The sequence below is a fragment of the Podospora pseudopauciseta genome, chromosome 1, assembly GCF_035222475.1.
Source record: "Podospora pseudopauciseta strain CBS 411.78 chromosome 1, whole genome shotgun sequence".
Lineage (NCBI taxonomy): Eukaryota > Fungi > Ascomycota > Sordariomycetes > Sordariales > Podosporaceae > Podospora > Podospora pseudopauciseta.
In genome coordinates this window covers 594,443-613,692 of record NC_085892.1, presented here as the reverse complement: position 1 = coordinate 613,692, position 19,250 = coordinate 594,443, and the positions used below count along the sequence as shown (strand labels likewise).

The 19,250-nt window shown below is 52.6% G+C and overlaps 7 protein-coding genes and 1 non-coding gene across 8 annotated transcripts; 6 read left to right on the top strand and 2 right to left on the bottom strand.

Annotated features, from left to right (window-relative positions):
- Positions 1-17: 17 nt before the first annotated feature.
- Positions 18-1,562, top strand: QC763_101570 (uncharacterized protein; the record flags this gene model as incomplete). The annotated part of the gene is made up of 1 exon (XM_062906708.1): positions 18-1,562. The coding sequence occupies one exon, from the start codon at positions 18-20 to the stop codon at positions 1,560-1,562; it is 1,545 nt and encodes a 514-aa protein (XP_062769587.1).
- A 735-nt stretch (positions 1,563-2,297) lies between these two features.
- QC763_101565 (uncharacterized protein) lies at positions 2,298-4,019 on the top strand. The gene is made up of 2 exons (XM_062906707.1): positions 2,298-3,006; positions 3,061-4,019. The coding sequence occupies exons 1-2, from the start codon at positions 2,809-2,811 to the stop codon at positions 3,979-3,981; spliced, it is 1,119 nt and encodes a 372-aa protein (XP_062769586.1). The 5' UTR covers positions 2,298-2,808; the 3' UTR covers positions 3,982-4,019.
- A 391-nt stretch (positions 4,020-4,410) lies between these two features.
- QC763_101560 (uncharacterized protein) lies at positions 4,411-8,403 on the top strand (the record flags this gene model as incomplete). The annotated part of the gene is made up of 2 exons (XM_062906706.1): positions 4,411-5,607; positions 5,671-8,403. The coding sequence occupies exons 1-2, from the start codon at positions 4,630-4,632 to the stop codon at positions 8,401-8,403; spliced, it is 3,711 nt and encodes a 1,236-aa protein (XP_062769585.1). The 5' UTR covers positions 4,411-4,629.
- Positions 8,404-8,859: 456 nt separating this feature from the next.
- Positions 8,860-8,954, bottom strand: QC763_0002080. Its single transcript has one exon. It is a non-coding gene; the product is annotated as a tRNA-Pro (tRNA).
- A 113-nt stretch (positions 8,955-9,067) lies between these two features.
- On the bottom strand, positions 9,068-11,921 carry SAC1 (Phosphoinositide phosphatase sac1). The gene is made up of 3 exons (XM_062906705.1): positions 11,447-11,921; positions 9,636-11,377; positions 9,068-9,577 (listed from the first exon to the last, which is right to left on the bottom strand). The coding sequence occupies exons 1-3, from the start codon at positions 11,652-11,654 to the stop codon at positions 9,407-9,409; spliced, it is 2,121 nt and encodes a 706-aa protein (XP_062769584.1). The 5' UTR covers positions 11,655-11,921; the 3' UTR covers positions 9,068-9,406.
- A 628-nt stretch (positions 11,922-12,549) lies between these two features.
- On the top strand, positions 12,550-13,290 carry YPT52 (GTP-binding protein of the rab/ypt; the record flags this gene model as incomplete). Its single annotated transcript, XM_062906704.1, has 3 exons — positions 12,550-12,636; positions 12,694-12,885; positions 12,943-13,290. 3 exons carry the CDS (start codon positions 12,550-12,552, stop codon positions 13,288-13,290), a joined length of 627 nt encoding a protein of 208 aa, XP_062769583.1.
- A 930-nt stretch (positions 13,291-14,220) lies between these two features.
- Positions 14,221-16,719, top strand: MIC60 (MICOS complex subunit mic60). Its single transcript, XM_062906703.1, has 3 exons — positions 14,221-14,477; positions 14,550-16,424; positions 16,480-16,719. Exons 1-3 carry the CDS (start codon positions 14,364-14,366, stop codon positions 16,522-16,524), a joined length of 2,034 nt encoding a protein of 677 aa, XP_062769582.1. The 5' UTR covers positions 14,221-14,363; the 3' UTR covers positions 16,525-16,719.
- A 13-nt stretch (positions 16,720-16,732) lies between these two features.
- QC763_101510 (uncharacterized protein) lies at positions 16,733-18,833 on the top strand (the record flags this gene model as incomplete). Its single annotated transcript, XM_062906702.1, has 2 exons — positions 16,733-16,737; positions 17,087-18,833. The coding sequence occupies 2 exons, from the start codon at positions 16,733-16,735 to the stop codon at positions 18,831-18,833; spliced, it is 1,752 nt and encodes a 583-aa protein (XP_062769581.1).
- Positions 18,834-19,250: the final 417 nt, after the last annotated feature.

The window sequence follows — 19,250 nt, the reverse complement described above, 5'->3', positions numbered from 1 at the left end:
TGCTAAAGCTATTCGCAATGTCGTCGTCCCTCTTCTCGGCTCAGTTGTATCCGGGGCGGGCCCTTGGATTTCTTGTTCTCGGGGCCTCACTCCATGACATATTGACACGAATCAAAGCCGAACCACAACGTTTCCCCAAGATCGACTTGATCTACGATTCAAAAATTCCAGTCACAAAGGAAACCATCGTTGGCTTACCGGCCAACGGTCTCCGGTTGCAATTTGACGGGCCAGAACAACGACTCCGATTAATCGAAGTCATCGACTTTACGAAAAACCACATATTCTTCAAGCCAGCAAATGATAAAGAGCGAGACCTTGTCCGGCCACCGAGCGATCTCCCCGCGGCCGACAGCACACCCGAACCAACATTCCGACACATTTACCAACGCTTCTTGGGCCCTACTTATGGTGGAGAGTTCGTGAAGGAGCCTGGAAATGCTGGATTGTACATCCTCTCGTACCCGGGCGTGGGTTTCGTCTTTCCCATGAAAAAGACCCAGTATTCGCCAAATAAGGATGTTGTCTCTTTGCTGTCATCCACGGCGGTGCCCCAATCAATGGCCATCTTCAGTGGTGACTCGTGGGCACAGGCTCGCAAGACAATGTGGACAGAAGTGCTCCCCAGCATCAAGACTTTCGCCCCTCTAAACAAGGGTAAAGATGTCTGCCCCGATGAGGTGTCGCTTGTGAAACTCCACGGTGGTGGTAAAGTACAGCTCTTTCGGAAATGGACCAACAACTCGTTCTGGATATTCTTCGGTGAGACTACCCCTCAGGAATTAGTAGCCGAACTGGGGCCCCCAGATGCTATATATCGCAAGAATGACCAGCGCATGTACATCCATAAGTTGAGGACAGCAAGCAACGCAGCCGGGAGACCAAACGGCAAGGATCTCAAGGACGACATGACGGATACGGACCAGTCATCTCTGAACCACTCTGACGGCTATCAATCCAACGAGGAGGAGGAGGAGGTTGTCGAGGACGAAGCTGTTAATGTAGCAGGGGAGTGTTTCTACAATTACTTTTACCTTGGGTTTGATATCCTGGTTTCAACGCCCACAGAGCCGTCAGAGACTCCCCCTTCGTCAAGCGGCAAGTCACTACCTGGACCACTTGTCAGATCCACAAACCCTCACCGACAGGTGGCAACAAAGCTGATCTTGCACGGCAACGTGCCGGGTTCCTATCCGTTCAACCGGCACCGCCGGTGTAGGTGGGAGATTGCCTATCTTGCCAAGGGAGATGACGATGACAAGGTGCCAAATTCGGAGACATACTTTCCAGATCTGGAGAAGAAGTTGAAGGGGGAGTGGAAGTCGATGTATGCCTCGGAGAGCGAAGCCCAGCAGAAGCAGAGGGGTATGGTCCTGAACCGCGGCTGGGGTGATTCGCCAGGCAGCAGTATAGAGATGCTGGGCGGGTGGGAAGAACCCGGGGCCGGTATGGGTAAGAAGTTTGAGGGGGGCGAGGACTCTACGACAACACTGTATGGGTACCCGGGCTTGGTGTTTGAGGTGTTGAGAAGTGGGTTTGTGAGTGCTGTTACCGTCTTTTAATGGCGCCTTTTTCTCCTTCCCCCCTAAGAGCTCGAACCATGGAAAGGCGTTTGGGGCAGCGAATGATGTTCAGCTTTGAGGAGGTAGATATCCTGGGTTTTGTCGGATAGTTGGGTTCGGTGTGTTTACACAATTTGCAAGAGACTTATGCCAGCACTTTGCTGTTTACCTGCCGATATATTGGTGGTCAGCGCTAAATAAATCTTTTTGTAGACCTAGGTTGTGGACAGAAACAAAGAGACTGTGATACAAAACCTGCAAGATGACCATGAATACATATTGGCCATCTTTAAGGGCTTATTAAAAATATAATGGCTTGTTGATTATTTTTAACGCCTTATAAGCTATATTTAACGACCTTTTTGTTTTTCTTAGAGACTTATCAACTAGTTTTAGGCCTGTCAGTTGTCTTCTGAGGCTTGTTGATTATAGTTCGAAGCGTTGAAGCGGATTTATGAAAGGTATTTTGGGAGCATAATGGCATTGAGAAGCTGCTGAAAGATGCGAGACAGATAATGAAGAGAAAGAAATGTGCGTGAGGGGGAAATATGCGTATAACATCGTGAGCTTGGGCAGGCTTGACCAGGCACCGAGAAGTGTGGGCAATAAACGCCCCTTCCCAGTTCCTGTTCCAATGTACTAGGTATCTTGCTCGCGCGCTATAATTACTGGGCAAAAATTTCCACTTTTTCATGGCACCCGTCCGATCTTTTCTTCTCAGCTTTTATCAAGCAGTACAGTTGAGTTTTCACCGACATTTCACCAAACCAGGCTCAGTTCACCATGACCAAATTCATCACTCACCAACCCCATCAACCTTCATTGAAGGTCTTACCTGCCTATAACACACCTGAATAGGACAATGCCTCAAGATATCATGGCTAAAGAGCATGCTCCGTGCGCTGGGACAATGGAATGAATTGTGCCATTCATTCAGATGCGCTCATTGTTCGCCCCATCTCGAGGTTTCGTATTGCGCAAGTCCCACTCAGTTATCCAGATAGTGCTCCTATTGACGAAAAAATCAACAATAGATATCTCATAGATAGGATGAATTTATAATATGGCTCCATCCGACATCAACGCTCCCAGCTGGCTGGCTTCATTTTTCGTGAAGAGTTTTCAGTTCAAATCCTCACACTTCCTTTGGCAACGACTGGGTCGTTGGCCTTCCTTACTCATCAAGATCTCCTCGATACCCCCTTTCTCTCGCGTTCAGCAATGCCAATGAGACAGTCAAGCAATCATGGACCCCATATACCCTACCAACGTTGAGCCAGCAAAGCCAGATTACTACTTTGATCTCGGGTTCCCGACCTTTGACGACGAACACACCTACATCGAGAGAAGGGATATCAAGGCCGCTTGGCTCAAGCTGATCAAGCAGCATCACCCTGACAAGAGGGGGCCAGGCAACGACGGTGATACGGCCGAGTTCCGCAGGGTTTGTCACCTCCTCATGTTGTCAATTTCTGGCATTCGCTGACAAGTGAGGTAGGTTCAAGAAGCTTATGACTACCTTCGCGATGAGGACAAACGCACACGTTACGACGAAGAATACCCTCGTATTAGAGTCGAGTGGTTCCGCTACCGGAAGCTGGCTTCCGAAGAAGAGGATGCTGCAAGACGAGAAATTGAGGCTTCTGAAAGGGAAATCACCACACGGGGAAAAGCACGGAGAGAAGCGGAAAGACCCGAAAAGATTCGAAATGAGTGGAATCGATTTGAAGCCAAGAGACAACGGGAATTTGTGGCTGAATGGATCCGCCTCCAAGCAGAGAGACAGGCCGAGGACGCTTCAAGGAGGGCCAAGGACCAAGAAGAACCAGAGGCCAAAGACAAGCTTAGAGGGCAAAAGCAAGGGCGACGGGAAATGGAATGGGAGGAGCGGAGGCTTAGGGCAGTTCGGCATATTGAGGAACTCGAGGCAGTTCTGCAAGCTGAGCGAGCCGAAAGATACGAACGAACTAGACGAGAAGGAAACCGCCAAAGGGAAGAATGGGAGCGGAGACGATGGCAAAGATGGGTGGAAGAAAGCGAAAGGATGGTTCACCAACACCAGGAAAGCTTCAGGGGGGCAGAGGACGATTTGTGGACGGAGGCATTTCCGACCCAAGAGCCGGTTCAAAGTGCTCAGAACTCAGAGAGCGAAAGCACTCAAACATACTCTGAAAGTGAAGTTCAAAGTGTGGCAACAGAAGAGGCACCGTTTTACTGCCGCCATGCTCTCACAGGCTGGGCCGTGAGGTTTGGACGAGCTGAGTGCTTCCTTTGTGGAAGGGTGAAGAAGGGGTGGATGAGTTGTACTCGACAGTGCCCTGCCTGTAAAGGCAGAGCGTGCCGCAAGTGCAAGAAGCACTACGTGGAAAGTATTCTGAGGAGGAGACATAGGAGGTATCAGAGGGAGAGAAGTTACTAGTAGCCGCAGAAACAAGACGTTGCATTCTCAAATATAAGATGGAGTTGTAGTGTGGAGTGCACCCTGCCCACAAAATAATTGACACAGCAAGAGTAAGTGGCCCATATGATGTTGTATACCATGCCTCGACAGTAAACTAATAGGCCTGTGAAATATCTTTAAAGGCCTACTAACTATCTTTTAAAACCTTTTGACTATCTTTTAAGACCTCGTTTAATGTTTTGCAGTGCCAGTAATTTGTGTACAATGTGCCAGTGACAAGCCAAGGGCCGTTTAAAGTCCCATGCATTGTGCATGGATAGCGCTGACAGCGACTTCAACCCCATGCTTGTTTGCGGCTAACAGTGGGCCAGTTGCCTGCCGACCCGAGGGGTTTCCCTGAAACTCACTGAAGATGAAGCCAAGCTTGGTTCTCTGGGGAACACCAACCAGACATTGAACTTGGACCCTGGCGAATGAGAGGATTCCCACCACCTCCCTCCTGACGTCGGAGCTTCACATGGAAAATTCTGGCTCTCAGCTCCTCTGCTAGCATCGCCTAACGCACCAGACACCACCTGCAACACGGCGTAGAAAATGTATCGCCATATCGAATATCTTTGAGTTGGAACCCCGAGAGATTCGCCTCAGGGCGAAGGGAGCTCCGAAATGACTGACCACACCACCAACACCACCGCCCACGATGTTAGCCCACCCTCCCATCTGCGTCCACAGCGGGCGGCACGCCACTCCAGTGCGTTCGAACGAGGACCGTCCTCCAGCTTACAGAACAGCTTTATAAACGTATCACCCCCCGACTCTAACCCGGCACCGCTCCACGAGGAGCTCGACCCTCTAGCGAAGTCGTCGATGCGCCTGGACAGCCGAAACCTGATCGAGAAGCGGCGGTCACTTAATGCGTCCCGTGGCCATAAACATCGACCGAGTGGCGCTTTTCTTCTCAACGATCCTCTATTCAACCCCCATACTCGCGAGCGCGACGCGCATATCAACCCGCGAGCCGATAGGCAATACCGAAAGTCGACCGATCAATACAGGCTTCGAAATGCTCAGCATGACCAGACCAGACCCTACCCGAGAACTCTCTCGGGCAGCTCAGGGCCTTCTATGCTCACTGGGGAGTATGAGCCAACGGGGGGTGGCCACTCTGACCCAATATCGGCATCCTCTACCCTCACCAGGCGCGAGCGCGACTCCCTTGCGGGAGACACAGCTGTTGGATCGTCGCCTCGAACGAGCATTACGCAAATGGATCTGGAATCGGCACAGATTGTTAATATGGCCCTAAACTTGAGCGAATCCAGACGCCTCGCATCTAGGAGAAGCATTACGCAGCCAGCGCTACCTAGATTGGCACCGTTGCCTGATGGTACCACAGGAGGCAGCTTGAGACATCACCTTCAGCAACAAAGAAGAATTTCACAAACTATCTCTCCCAAGCCTGATCGGTCACCGAGGATAGGTCCGGGGAGGGTGCTCAGCCCTCTACAGCCAGCATTTGAACCCGAAGGGGGCTACCGCTACCATTTTTCTCAATCTACTTTGGCACGCGCGCAGAAGGCGAAAGAGTATTTGGACCTCATGGCCCAATACAGAAGAGTCCTGGAACTGTTGCCGCCATTGGAGGTACCTCGAACGACCAAAGGGTTGATAGCCAGTCCCCCTTGCACATCAACTGACTCTATTCAGATGTCTAGAACTTCCACCAACGAGTCTAAGGCTAGGATTGGACGCCCGTACAATCCTCTTCAGTACATACGCAATCGCAAAGTCAGAGCCCGCGAGCGGAAAGCTATTGATGGTGAAGGCCAGGGGTTTAACGATGTCCCCAGAGTATCTGAGTGGATTGACGAGGTTGCCAAATGGGTGGCCACCGGTCAAGCTCGAATACCAGGCAATCCTGCCTTGCCCCCCTTTTCAGGCGCACAAGCTGCATCATTTCAAAGCTCTCCGCCATCCAACGTTTCTCGGTCAACGACCTCTGCTGCTAAACCAAAGAGACCGCGAGTCGACTGGGCGATTGATCCTGCAGACATGATCGCAGATGTCTACTGGCTGGAGCTTGATGATAATAAACGGCTGGTGGAGGATCGCCACTGGAAGCGAGTGTTTCCCCAGGGAACGGACGCTTCCAGGCCATTGCCATTACGCGACGAGGCCCCACGGCTGACAACACCGAGCTCAACTAAAGATTCTTCAGACTCTGGCGAGAAGCCACAGCCAGAGGCCCCGCCACCCAAACATGAGCATGAGCATGTCCTGAGTACAGCTAGGGATCGGGCACAGCAGAAGCTACGAGCTCTGAAAGGATCCCATCACCGCCAAAATAGCTCTGTTAACAACAGAGATTTTCTGCGTATCCGAAGAGCCTCTGTATCCGAATCATCAGACACAGACAGTGACAGGCGGCGGCGGGCCAGAGCCGGCACTGCTACAACTACTGTAAGATCTGTTTTGGAGAAGCAGATGGAGGAGATGATAGCCAGGGAACAGAGGGGGTCGGAGTCTTCACCAGCCCTTTATGACCACGAGGCGCTACGTATGAAGTTTGCTAGCCTCAACCCGGCGACCCCTGAGCGAGATCTTTTGAACAACGCCGCATCAGATGCGACCCAGACTAAGCCTTTGTCTCGTGGGACGGATTCGCGCGCCGACCTGAGCGAGGGCGAATGCAGGCTCACAGGCTTACACCACCGTCCTTCTCCACCTGTTCCGGGCCGTGCTAGTCTCGAGGTCCCTTCGAGAGGTAGAAGATTCTCGGTGGATTATGATACGTCACAGCCCAACTCCCCAGATTTGCGGCCAAATCGAGATGTCGGTCTAGTCCCAGCAATCGGGATGGATTTATCACCCTTATCCAGCAGACCAAGCTCTCCATCACGAAACCCGCTGAGCAAGGTTAAGAGCATTTTCCGTGAGCGTAGTAAGGAGCGCATTGCGGACAATTATGCAAGCGCAGAAGAGCCCGAGACACCAGCGCCGCTGAACGAGAAGCTCTTTGCCTCGCCCGAGCCGGATTGGAGTGCCGTGTCATCCCCGGAAAGAAGACCGTCAAGGAGTCCGATCGGCAGGATAGTAACCAAAGGCACAGACTCGAGTCACCGGTCACATAAGAGTGTCGGCAGTGTCAAGCTTAAACCTGAAGATGTTGGAGGCGGCCTCAGGTCGCTGTTCCGTGGCCCTCGTATCGACACTGTCCTGCGAAGCGGCGTGTCCAAGATCAGTGATATGGTTTGGCGAAAGGACGCTGGTGATGATCAGTACTCTACCACCTCTTCGTCAGATTCTGAGGCCGAGGCCAGGGGTAGGTCCCGTGGTCCTCGGGTTTTTCGACGGGGTCATGGTCGGACGCCATCGACGCAAAACGGAAAGCATCAGGTTGAGCCTTTACCACAGTTCGTCTCGGTAGCAAACACCGCCAAGCCAGCGAACAGTGAACAGCAAACTGGGTTGCTACCACACCCACCAGCACAGCCACTCAGCCGACGGTCATCGCGGTTCGACCTCCTCAAGCCGCCAAGGATCGATATTCAAGATGCATCACCAAGTGCATCGCCGCCTCCCTTGTTGGAGAGGCGCAAGGAACAGGTTGAATCAGACGTCGAGTCCCGGAAGAGCGCCGACTGGAGGATCGATCGTACCGACATGGCACCACTACCCTTTCACAAACCCCGACAATTCTCTACCGTATCTTCCAGCCGCCACTGGTCCATTGCCGACCGTGGTGGTAGCACTCCAACGCGGCCAGTAATCTCCAAACGGGAAATCGCCCGCTTGAAGGCGCTGATTCTCAGCTCTGGAATCCATGCAATGGAGGTAGATCGCCGTGCCAAAGACCGCAAGCTTTTGACGTCCCCTCACTCCTCCCATATCTCTAGCCACTCCCCAGATGGCCAACCGGACTTTGCCTGGAAGGACGTTATATCCCTATGTCCTGACCCAGAAACAAGACACAGATTGGTCACCCGCCCCGTTGCTCAAATAGATCTCTATCCCCTCGCCGCACGGACTCTGTCATCTGCAATGGAGGCCACAGCCGCGCAGTTTCAGTTCACGCACGACAAGTTCGCCAGGGAGACGGCGCCCCACTTGGAGAAGAAGGTCGAGGCAACAAGGTGGAAGATCGCCGGGGAGCTGACCGACCTCGCGCATAGGGCTGCGGACGAGGCGGACGAGGCGAATCATGATTTGGTTGCGGGCCAGAGGCTGAAGGTCAAGAGGGTGGTGGACCACATTGAGAAGATGTTGCGGCGCCGTAGGAGGCGGTTTAGGTGGCTTAGGAGGGCGGGGTGGTTGGGAGTGGAGTGGGTGCTTGTTGGGTTTATGTGGTGGGTTTGGTTTATGGTGATGATTTCGAGGGTGGTGATTGGGCTTGGGAGGGGAGGGTGGAGGTTGGTTAGGTGGTTGTTGTGGTTGGAGTGAGGTAAATCATATCATTTTTGAAGGTGAGGGTTGAACAAGGTAATGGGTAATAGGATAATTGGGGAGTAGGTGGGCGCGTGTGTGTGTGTGTGTGTGCGAAAGAGAGAGAGAGAGAGAGAGAGAGAAATATGGTTTTTTTTCTTGGATAGGGTGTTGTTTGCTAGCCTCTTTCTTGGGCTTCTATAGCACCGTTTCTTTGCTTGGGGTTCAAAGAGGGATCGATACCCAAGGATGGAAAGATGCGGTTGAAGAGAGGAAGCAAGCAGTCAGAAATAGTAACTGTGGATTTGAGTAATTGAATTGAAAGAATAAACGAATGAAGTGGAAGAAGGAGGGGAGAAGTGAAATGTTGATATCGCCCAAAGTTGTCGTCGAGTGTTGTGGTTTGTGGCGCAGCCCAACGTGGGATCCATTGATAAACTCTTTCCACTAACTTTTATGCAACAACAAATCACAGGCCGTGTGGTGTAGTGGTAGCATACTTGCTTTGGGAATTCGTTCCAAGTATTTCAACTTGCAAGTGGTCCCAGGTTCAAGCCCTGGCTCGGCCCACTTTTTTTGCATTTTTTCTCCTCGTTCCATCTGCTCTATTTGCAGATGGTTGAGTCCAATGCTTTTGATACTCTTGCCATTGAAAATCTACCTACAATACAAATCAAGCGAATTTAGAAAATACAACCCATCAAATGACCCGATAGACTTAGAATGTATTCAAGGTAAATGCAACCAAATAAATAACCTTTGATTAACCCCTTGCTCGTTGTCTCTTCCCGCAGCAGGCTATTATACGGATCGAAGTAGGAGTTGTGTGCGAAGCGAAGATAAAACAAGAAGACAAGTCTAACCAGTACTAAAACAATTCCTTCAAAAGCGGTCCATTCACAAAAAAAGCTGACAAAAGAAACAAGACCAGCTCGAGGGGGTGGGCGTACAAAAATGAAGCCAAGAAAACAAGTGTTGTTCCCCCCTCGATGCCATGAAGGAGTGACACTTGCTGTGCGGTCTACTCGATCCTCTTCTTGCCTTCCTCGGCATTGATGTACCTCGCGACAGACAAGCCCCTCTCGTGCCTGGCCACCAGCGGCCCGAGAACCTTGTCCTTGCGCACCCGGCTAATCGTCTCGTGGTAGCCCTCCGTTGCCCAAGGTCTGGGGTTGAGTTTGGGCCAGTTTACCTGTTGTAGTATGTCAGCAAACTGTTACAGGTCCCAAAAAGAGACAAAAAAAACTTACGTAGAGCATCCCGTTATTGAAAATAAACCACAGCGCCCACCCCGTCACCCCCGTCCAAAACAAGATAAACAACCTCATCGGCCACACGGCCGCGTCGGGCAGTCTCGGCGAGTACATCCCCATCAGCACAAAAAAAAGCCCAAACGCCGCAATATACGGCACCGCCTGGATCAACACCGGCCTCCTGTCCACAAACACCAGACCTCCCCCCACGCTGGGTTGATACACACCCAAAAACAAATCAAACGCATCCTGCCTCGGCCCGTCCAAAAAGTTGTTCTTGCAGTATCTCGTAACAGCCACGTTTCCGTCCTGCAGCGCACCAGCCTTGGTCCTCTTGCCCGTTCTCGTCAGATCAGTCTTCATAGCCCCGGTACCGGAATACGCATTCGACACCACATCCGCATTATCAGCCCACATATTTCGGAACATCAGCTCAAACGCCGCGTCTTCATCCGCGAACCTGCTCCCCCTAGCCAGCAAGCCCAGATCAATAAACATCCTGTCCAGCGTCCACCGAGCAAGCATAGACTGTACCACGTTCGTCCTGTCCAGACAATCCATGCAATTTGTCCTCACTACACTCGTCTGCAGCGACCGGACGTCCAACCTCCCGCCGTCGGTCTTGTTGTTGTTACCGGGGGTAGAGTCAACACTAGCACGGAAGTACTGCTGGGCCACGAGCGCCTCGCGCATCCGGTCGATAAGCAGCTGGGCGCGGTGCATCTGCAACCCCTTGGTCTCGGCGTGAAAGTCAAAGTAGATGTAGTGCAGCCTGTCAAACTGGGATTTCTTCTCGGCTGTCTCGATGGTGTGGAACTTCTCGTCAGTCCGCTGGTCGCCCTGGACGTGTTCTTTGGGCCGAGAGACGAGCATCTCTACTACCTTCTCGTAGGCCTCCTTGACGGGGACTTCGCGGCCCTTTTGGTTGACAAGGTTTACCAGGTAGTTGTCGCCGTAGATGCGGATCTGTTCGTCAAAGTGGGCTTTGGCGGCTGGGTAGGCGGCTTCGATGGCGCGGATCTGGATCTTAGGGGTGTACTTTAGAGTGTTGATTTCAGCCCAGTAGGCGGGGACGCTGCCGCGGGTTTGGACGTAGGAGAGGATTTGCATCTCCTTGCCTACACCGTCGGCGAGAGAGGATGACTTTTGTTGTTGCTGCCATGACGAGCCGCCAAGACCGGTGGTGTGGTCGTTGAGAATGACAACCTGTTCGGTTTCGTTGTAGTTGGCGGCGTGGCCTTGGTCATCGAGACCACGGGTAAAATAACGGGTTCCAGCGCGGTGGCGGGAGCGACGGGAAATGAGCGCAATCGTTAAAGGGGTGCCCTTGAACGTTGTTGGATGGATCTCGAGCATGCCAAAGATGACCGGGAGGATATAAGGGTCGATGTTTGGCTGAGGAGCAGGCTGACCGCGGCCGCCACTGTTGCGGAAGTTGATCAGGTCGGACTGGATGAAGCGGTTCCAAAAGAAGCGGTCGTCAGCACGCTTCCAGAGCGGGCTCTCGGCGTCCTGTTGCGCTTGGCGCTGGAAGCTGTTGGTAATATCGACAGAGTACGAGAAGTACATTGGCCCGGGCTTGATGAAGCCGCGGAGAAGATTGAGGAAGCGGTCCTCATCGGGGTCGCTGACTTGTCTTTCGCGGAGGGGCAGGATATCTGTCGAGACAACCTTGTAGACCATATGCCCTCGCAGACGACCGACGGGTTGGGCTTTTGTGATGACGATGATGTACTTGTCTTCACAACCATAGTCAGTAACAAGCTCTTCGCACCCAAACCCTCCGCAACCATCATAAAGAAGCTCACCTAACCGCAGCTGGATCACGCCCAGGATACCGGCAATGCTGGTAATGCGCGAGACGCGCTTCCCGGAAAGTAAGGAAGCATCAAGAAGACGGATATCGCCAGTTGGGCGGTCGATAGCGAGAGCTGGTGCATTGGGGCTCGAGGGCGAAGTAAAGATGTAGGCATCAGACGCCGTCTGGACGTTGATATCGCGGAAAGGGAGCGTCATGTTGGACAAGAGGTTGCGCCACCAAACGACGGAATCGAAGCTATTATCTTTTTATTTCTTGGTCGTCATGCAGGTGCAGATAGCGATCGAGGTGTCTAAACGAAGGGAACGGTTGCTGCAGATCGTCAATTTTGTGCAGCTTCAGAGTCGGTGTTGAAACATGTCATCTAATTATGGAAATGTCGAGCCTCATCCAAAGTGATGACATCCCAGCCAGAGGCGACCAACAGGAGGCGTTGCTGCTCTGCCCTTTTGGTGCCAGCTCCCAAGCTCTCCCTAATCTGCGTGACACGAGTCGCATTCGCACTGTGGCATTTATGGCCCACTGGCATCTGCCGCGACCGGCTGGCAAGGATGGCGACGTAACCAAGTTGCCGCTGCTATCACGTGGAAATCTGCACAGACCTCGGGGTGGCATCTGCGCCTATCGGGCGACCTGACGTGTGCATGCGCCGCCGCCGAGCGCTGAAAGCACTGACATTGGCCAGGACCCAGGCTGGTTGCTCTCATTGCTTCTCAACGACCTCTGCCAACCAGCCCCAGCTCTTGACTGATTTCCCCAATTCTTGGTCCCGTGGTATCACTCGAGGCAACCACATTTCAGCATCCAACTCCAGTCAACTCGGCGAGCACCCTTTGTCTCGACAAGTCTCTCCAGCGTTTATCGAGAACCCCGCGAACACCGACCCGCGAAACTTGAGTCCCCGCCGCGCATTGTCATTTCGCCAGCGCCCGCCGTAACCTTCCTTGGCAGCGAACGCCGCCTTGTCAGCAGGTCCCATCAACGGTCAACGACGGTTTGGTCTTTGACTTTTGCATCACCCAAACCACAGCCAACGTACACCATATCACCACATTCACCATGGCTTCCCGAGGACCCCCTGGCGCTCGCGGCATGAGCAACCGCTTCGCGCAGTTCAAGTTGGTCTTGCTAGGTGAATCTGCTGTGGGAAAGAGCTCGATAGTATTGCGCTTCGTCAAGGTGAGCCGGGCTGTCGGATTCTGCAGGTTCCGGACACAACTGACTGAAAGATGATAGGATCAATTTGACTCCTACAGGGAATCCACTATTGGTGCCGCCTTCTTAACACAGACCATTTCGCTCGACGAGAACACGACTGTCAAGTTTGAGATTTGGGATACCGCTGGCCAGGAACGTTACAAGTCCCTCGCGCCCATGTACTACCGGAATGCAAACTGCGCCGTTGTTGTCTATGATATCACGCAAGCCGTACGTTTAGGATCCTCCCTTCTTTGGAAGCATCCCTGACTAACCGAACTGCTGTAGGCGTCGCTCGACAAGGCCAAGTCGTGGGTGAAGGAACTCCAACGACAAGCCAACGAGAACATCATCATCGCCCTTGCCGGAAACAAGTTGGATTTGGTGACGGAGCAACCAGACAAGCGCGCCATCCCTACCGCCGAAGCCGAGGCCTACGCAAAGGAAGCCGGCCTTCTCTTCTTTGAGACATCCGCAAAGACTGCCGAGAACGTTCAAGAGTTGTTTACTGCTATTGCCAAGAAACTTCCACTTGATCAGGTTGGGCCGAGACATGCCCGGCCTGGTCAGCGGCCCGGAGTCAGTCTTGCTCCCGAAGGAGCCAACACGCAAGCCGGTGGGCCCTGCGCGTGCTGATGAGAGACGGTTTTTGAAACCACACGGTTAGAAGCATATTCAAGGACTCAGGCGTATGACCGGCAGTGGATGTCAGAGGAAGAATATAGAGCAGTTTGGGGCTAATCTGGGCTTTTGTTAAACGGGGACAGGGACATCGACATTCTCACACACACACACACACACACACACACACACACACACACACATCTTTGATCGGAGTATTGTTGGGAGGAGGGTACCAGTGTTGTTTTTTTTAAATACCTCATCTTTCTTATGGGATTTGTTTTTTAACGGGTGTGTTTTTCTCGGCACCATGGTCGAGGAGAAAGCGTAGGTAGGCCACCTGGTGTGGGAGAGCCGGACTGGCGCATTTCGCTGTACAGTATGGTAGGCAGACAGATAGAAGCAGCAGCTTGCAACGGCCGCGGTAATTCAGTGACAGATGCGGTGCCGGCAGGGACTAGAGGGGACGGGTATACAGGCGTGAGTATAATGCAAAGCGTATCTCTCAACCTGTTTTGGTCTTTAAAAAACGAACTATTCATCCCATATGTTGTATCATTCAAAGTGAGGTAGGTGTGCTGATGTCGGATGTCATTTCGTGTCGGGACCTCTATGCGTTGCAAACCAGACTTCCACCAAACCATGCTTTTTTGTCCAGTGAGACTTCTTGATAGAAGTCAGGGCCAGTAAACCAAAAATAATTAGATTTCGTTTTTAATCGATTTTACCACGCGCATTATGCGCGCGTAAGAAATAATATTTACAAAATAATCGTTGTAAGTAGGGCTACATAGCTATATTTATTATATTTATACGTTAAAGGTTGCGGGTAAGTTATACTTAAAAGTATAAACATACAGTATCTGGCATCGAAGGCGTATGAGGCTGCCAAAAAAAAGTGTATATGGTGGAAGTCCCGTTTGCAACGCATAGCTGATAGGGTGCCAAGACCCTGTCGCCAGGATTCTCGCTGTGGCCCGCAGCTTCTTCCCGGAACTTTGCCGAGCTCTTTTTTGCTCAGCATTCTTCCCCCAAAACACCACGTCTAACCCTCCCAATTGCGCCGAACCGGCCACTCCATCTCCCTCATGTTGCGTACATCGATACGATCAGTGAGGGCGCTGGGCAGCAGGCCTGCGGCTGCCGTTGCCGGGCGCCAATGGCAGGCTTCCGTAGCCCGACGTGCGGTTGTCTCGGGTCAGGTATGACCTCATTTTGAAATATTAGAACCGGTTGCAAGGGAAAGCTAACTAAACCCTTCTGTTTGCATCTAGAGATTCTATGCCGACGACAAGAAGCCCCTCGTCGACGAAGCAAAGCTTCCCGCCGCTGAGACCCTTACTGCCCCAACAACTCCCCCACCACCTCCTCCCCAGACTACCCCCGCCGCGACGATTACTCCCGAGCAAGCACCCTTGACACCACCGGCACCTGGCCCCGCCGTTGTACCCCCTCCTCCTCCTCCCGTCGCTCCCATCGTCCCCAAGAAGAAGGGCTTCTTCCGCAGACTTCGCAACTTCCTCCTGAAACTCGTACTTCTTGGTGTCCTCGGGTTTGGTGGCGGCGTTTGGTACTCCCGCATCAATGACAACTTCCACGACTTCTTCACTCAATATGTCCCCTACGGCGAGGAGGCCGTTCTGTACCTTGAGGAGCTCGACTTTAGGAAACGCTTCCCCAACGTTGCGAACCGGGTAACAGGCAGACGGGCCGATACGGCCAGCGAGCAAGTCAGCATCCCAGCCCAGAGCGGTGCGTCATGGAGGGTGGCCGATGGTGACCATGCCGGCCGCCAGTCGAGTGGTGTGGCCCAAAAGGTTGTTGCTGTGAAGGACGCCGTCAAGGACACTGTCAAGGACATCGTCAAGCCCGAGCCTGCTGCTGTAACCAAGGCCAAAAAGGAGACTGTGGCTCTTCCCAAGGTCGAAGCCAAGGATGCGGCTCTGGAGAAGAAGGTCAAGGGTGTGGAGGAGAAAAAGAAGGAGGTTGCTGTGATTCCGGCTGCCGCTACTTCTTCCAAGCCCAAGGAGTTCAGGGCCCCTGATGTCAACGAGCCTTCTGTGTGGCCCCCTGCTTCGCCAATCGATCCTCTCTCTGTTCCCCATGCCGACGACGCCATCGTTCAACAATTGGTTCATATGCTCAACGACATCATCACGGTGATCAACTACGACGGTGCCGCCGACAAGTACTCCCAGACCATCTGGAAGGCCAAGGATGAGGTCAGCAAAGTCGGAGAGAGAATTCTCAGCATCAAGTCTGCCGCGGAGGAAGAGGCTGCCAAGCAGGTCAAGGCCCGCATCGACTCATTCGACAAGCATGCCAACGACCTTGTGTCTCGTTTGGAGGCTATCATGCTGGCCCAGGAGCAGCAGTGGCGTCAGGAGTTCGAGGCTGAGGTTGAGAGATTGAAGCACAACTACGACGACAAGATCAAGCTGATTCAGGAGCGTGAGCAGAAACTTTCTGAGCAGAAGCTCCAGAACAAACTTTTGGAGCAAGCTGTCGAGCTACAGCGTCAGTTTTCTCGGGACATCAAGAAGCATGTCGAGGAGGAGCGTGAAGGACGTCTTGGCCGTATCGAGTCTCTCTCCAGGGCTGTCTCTGAGCTCGAGAAGCTTACTACTGGTTTGAACGAGGTCGTTGACACCAATCTGCGCACCCAACAACTCCACGTCGCTGTTGAGGCCGTCCGTGCCAGCTTGGAAGATGCCCACCACCCCCGGCCATTCATCAAGGAGCTTGTCGCTCTCAAGGAGATCGCCGCTGACGACCCGGTTGTCGATGCGGCCATCGCCTCCATCCACCCTTCTGCTTACCAGCGCGGTATATCTACTTCCGCCGAGCTGATTGACAGATTCCGCCGCGTTGCCGCCGAGGTGCGCAAGGCGTCTCTTCTTCCCGAGGATGCTGGTGTCGCTAGCCACGCCTCTAGCTACCTCTTGAGCAAGGTGATGTTCAAGAAGCAGGGCTTGGCGGCCGGTGACGATGTTGAGAGCATTCTTACCCGCACTCAGACCTTCTTGGAGGAGGGCGACCTTGACAACGCGGCGCGTGAGATGAACACCCTTGGTGGGTGGGCCAAGACGCTGAGCAGGGACTGGCTGAGCGAGGTGCGCAAGGTGTTGGAGGTGCAGCAGGCTTTGGATGTAAGTTATCTTCCTTTTGAAGCTTTGCAACACAATTTACTAATGAATATGATAGGTCATCACAACCGAGGCCAGACTGCAAAGTTTGAAGGTGGAGTAAAAGGGACCAACGGGACGTCCAAATTTTTCTTTTGTTGTGTACATTGGCCTTGTTTAGACCGCGTCTACACCGTGGAAGGATAGCTAGGCCGGATTGTATTAAGTATTCAATAGAGTGGCTTGTGTTGATACCATGTATGTGATGTGCCGTTGCTGTGTGGTTGCGGTATGGTTTCTTTCACCTTTCAGCCAGCTGAGTGAGCATGACCATGGCGTAATTCTGCCAGCTAGAATTTCAGAATGGTTGACTCTTCCTACTTTTTCCTGATTTTTTCCCTTTTTTTTTTAATTGCTCGCAGTTCTTGTTGCGCCCCTGCATTGTGCTTCTCTTTAGCACCGCATTTCGGAGTGACCCGCTTTTATGTGGTGATCAATCTTGACTTGATCATGTTCTTTCATCTTTCATCACATCAAGCCGAAGATTGATACTTTTGGCCTATTGATTGATTCTTGTGTCGTAAGTAGTGAGATTGAAATCAATGAGGCGAGAACATTATCCTGATATGTTTTACAGTCTAACTCCGGTCCGGACCGACTGAGCAATTCTTACAGTGACACATCAGCCTGGTCAGATTTCACCTGAGCTTTCACTCACAGCCGAATGTCGCCGAACCTCAACTGAGAATGCGAGCTATCTGTCGCTCATTTTCAAGACAACCTGCCATCAGCACCATCACAAATTCCCGCTTCCAGCAACCATCTTTCATCCCATCCAGGGTGTCAACCTCTTTCTCGCTGCCGGCATACATCTCATCTCACCCCCGACGACCCATCCACATAACCCCCAACATGTCCTCCTCTGTCTCTTACCAAAAAGCCCTCTCCCGGCTCTCCGCCCTCCAATCCAACCTCGCCATCACCTCCCTCTTCACAGTCCCCTTGCCAGACGGCACAGACCGCAACGCGGCCGCCATCCCCGAAATGCTCTTCTGGCTCTCCCGCGCGGGGCTCTCCCCCGAGAGCATCGCCTCCTCAGGCCTGAAATGTGTGCATGTCGCCGGGACAAAAGGAAAGGGCAGCGTCAGCGCTTTTGTGGGGAGCATCCTCGCCCAATACTCCAACCCCCCCACTCAAAAGGTGGGAGTGTACACCTCTCCCCATCTGGTTGACCAAAGGGAGCGGATCTCCCTTTTATCGCCACAGGAAAAAGAAGGGATGATTGATGAGGAGAAGTTTGGCAAGTACGTCAATCTGGTGTGGGATACCATGACTGCGGAGGCGAGGAAGCAGCTTGGTGCCGAGGCAAAAGAAGAGGAGTTGGAGGGGCCGGGGACGAAGCCGTTTTATTTTCGGTTTCTGACTATTGTTGCCTTGAGGGCGTTTCTGGGCGAGGGGGTGAGGGATGCGGTGGTGGAGTGCGGGATTGGGGGGGAGTATGATTCTACTAATGTGCTCACGGAGAAGAGTGTCAGTGCTGCGGTGGTGACGCAGTTGGGGATTGATCATGTTGGTATGCTTGGGGATACTGTCGAAAAGATTGCGTGGCATAAGGCGGGGATTTTCAAACGGGGGGTGAAGGCTTTTACGATTAGGCATCCACGGGAGACGGTGGGGGAGGTTTTGAGGGAGAGGGCGAGGGAAAAGGGGGCGGAATTAGTGGAGATTGGTGAGGAAGAGGTGAAGGGGTGGAAGGGGGTGGAAGGGGGGATGTTGCAGGGACCGTTTCAGAAGGGGAATATGGCTTTGGCTGTGTATGCTGCTCGGGAGCATCTTGTTAAAACAGGCCACAAGTTTGAAGGGAGGTTTGGGCTTGATGAGGAGTGGGGGCTGGATGATATACCGGATAAGTTTGTGAAGGGTCTTAGAGAGGCGAGTTTGAGAGGGAGATGTGAGGTTGTAAGGGATGGGAAGGATGGGACCGAGTGGCTTGTGGATGGAGCGCATACAGAGGATAGTTTGGCGGGTGTGGGAGAGTGGTTTGCTTCGAGGGGAGGAGATGGGCTGAGGGTTCTGGTGTTTAACCAGCAGGAACGGGACCCAAAGATACTGCTTACTGCGTTGCTCAAGGGCGCAGAGAAGGAAGCTAGTGGGTCAAAGGAGGTGTTTACACATGCTTTTTTCACGAGAAACGAAGAGCTACCACCAAAGGAAGGCGAGAAGAGAGACCAGAGTGTGCAGACGAAAGCACTCGAGATCATGAAGGAGTACAACGGTGAGGTGGAAAGTAGAGTGTCCGACAATGTTCAGTTGACTATTGAAGGGGTTAAATATTTGACAGCAAAGGCAAGAGCGGAAGGAAAGGAGTGCCGGGTGCTGGCGACGGGAAGTTTCCATCTTGTTGGAACTGTCTTGAAGAGAATCAGTGCATAGATTGGGGTTCATCCAACAGCGAAATCGTGCCCGTACGCGGACGAGCTTTCAGGATGTGACACCGAAGAAGATGCGAAGTTTGGACAGGAAGTCCCTAAATATAAATTCTCAAAGCTATCCTCCTAGAATACCATTCTCAGGCCTGTCGTTTGCTTGTCTGATACAAGTACAAGTTGAAGGCAAATAATAAAGACCAGAACGTCGGGTCTCACCCTCACCAAGTCCGGCAGCTTGTTGTTCCGTCCGATATAGACGGCAGTTGCAACATAAGTGGGCCTCTGACGTCTGCACCGACGCCGATGTTCGGGGGCCGAAGCAACCCGGAGTATTCCGCTTCCAGCATCTTGTCGCACTATCCCACATCCGTCTTCATTTTATCTTGCGCTTAATTCGGGAATTATATGTGAACCATCATCA

Excerpts from the sequence above, each read along its gene's own strand:
- QC763_101565 (XM_062906707.1), top strand. The coding sequence starts at position 2,809 with ATGGACCCCATATACCCTACCAACGTTGAGCCAGCAAAGCCAGATTAC. Across the intron at positions 3,007-3,060 it reads ATACGGCCGAGTTCCGCAGG|GTTCAAGAAGCTTATGACTA; the intron begins GTTTGTCACCTC and ends CAAGTGAGGTAG.
- SAC1 (XM_062906705.1), bottom strand. The coding sequence starts at position 11,654 with ATGACGCTCCCTTTCCGCGATATCAACGTCCAGACGGCGTCTGATGCC. Across the intron at positions 11,378-11,446 it reads CGTGATCCAGCTGCGGTTAG|ACAAGTACATCATCGTCATC; the intron begins GTGAGCTTCTTT and ends ATGGTTGTGAAG. Across the intron at positions 9,578-9,635 it reads TCAATAACGGGATGCTCTAC|GTAAACTGGCCCAAACTCAA; the intron begins GTAAGTTTTTTT and ends ATACTACAACAG.
- MIC60 (XM_062906703.1), top strand. The coding sequence starts at position 14,364 with ATGTTGCGTACATCGATACGATCAGTGAGGGCGCTGGGCAGCAGGCCT. Across the intron at positions 14,478-14,549 it reads GTGCGGTTGTCTCGGGTCAG|AGATTCTATGCCGACGACAA; the intron begins GTATGACCTCAT and ends GTTTGCATCTAG. Across the intron at positions 16,425-16,479 it reads AGGTGCAGCAGGCTTTGGAT|GTCATCACAACCGAGGCCAG; the intron begins GTAAGTTATCTT and ends TGAATATGATAG.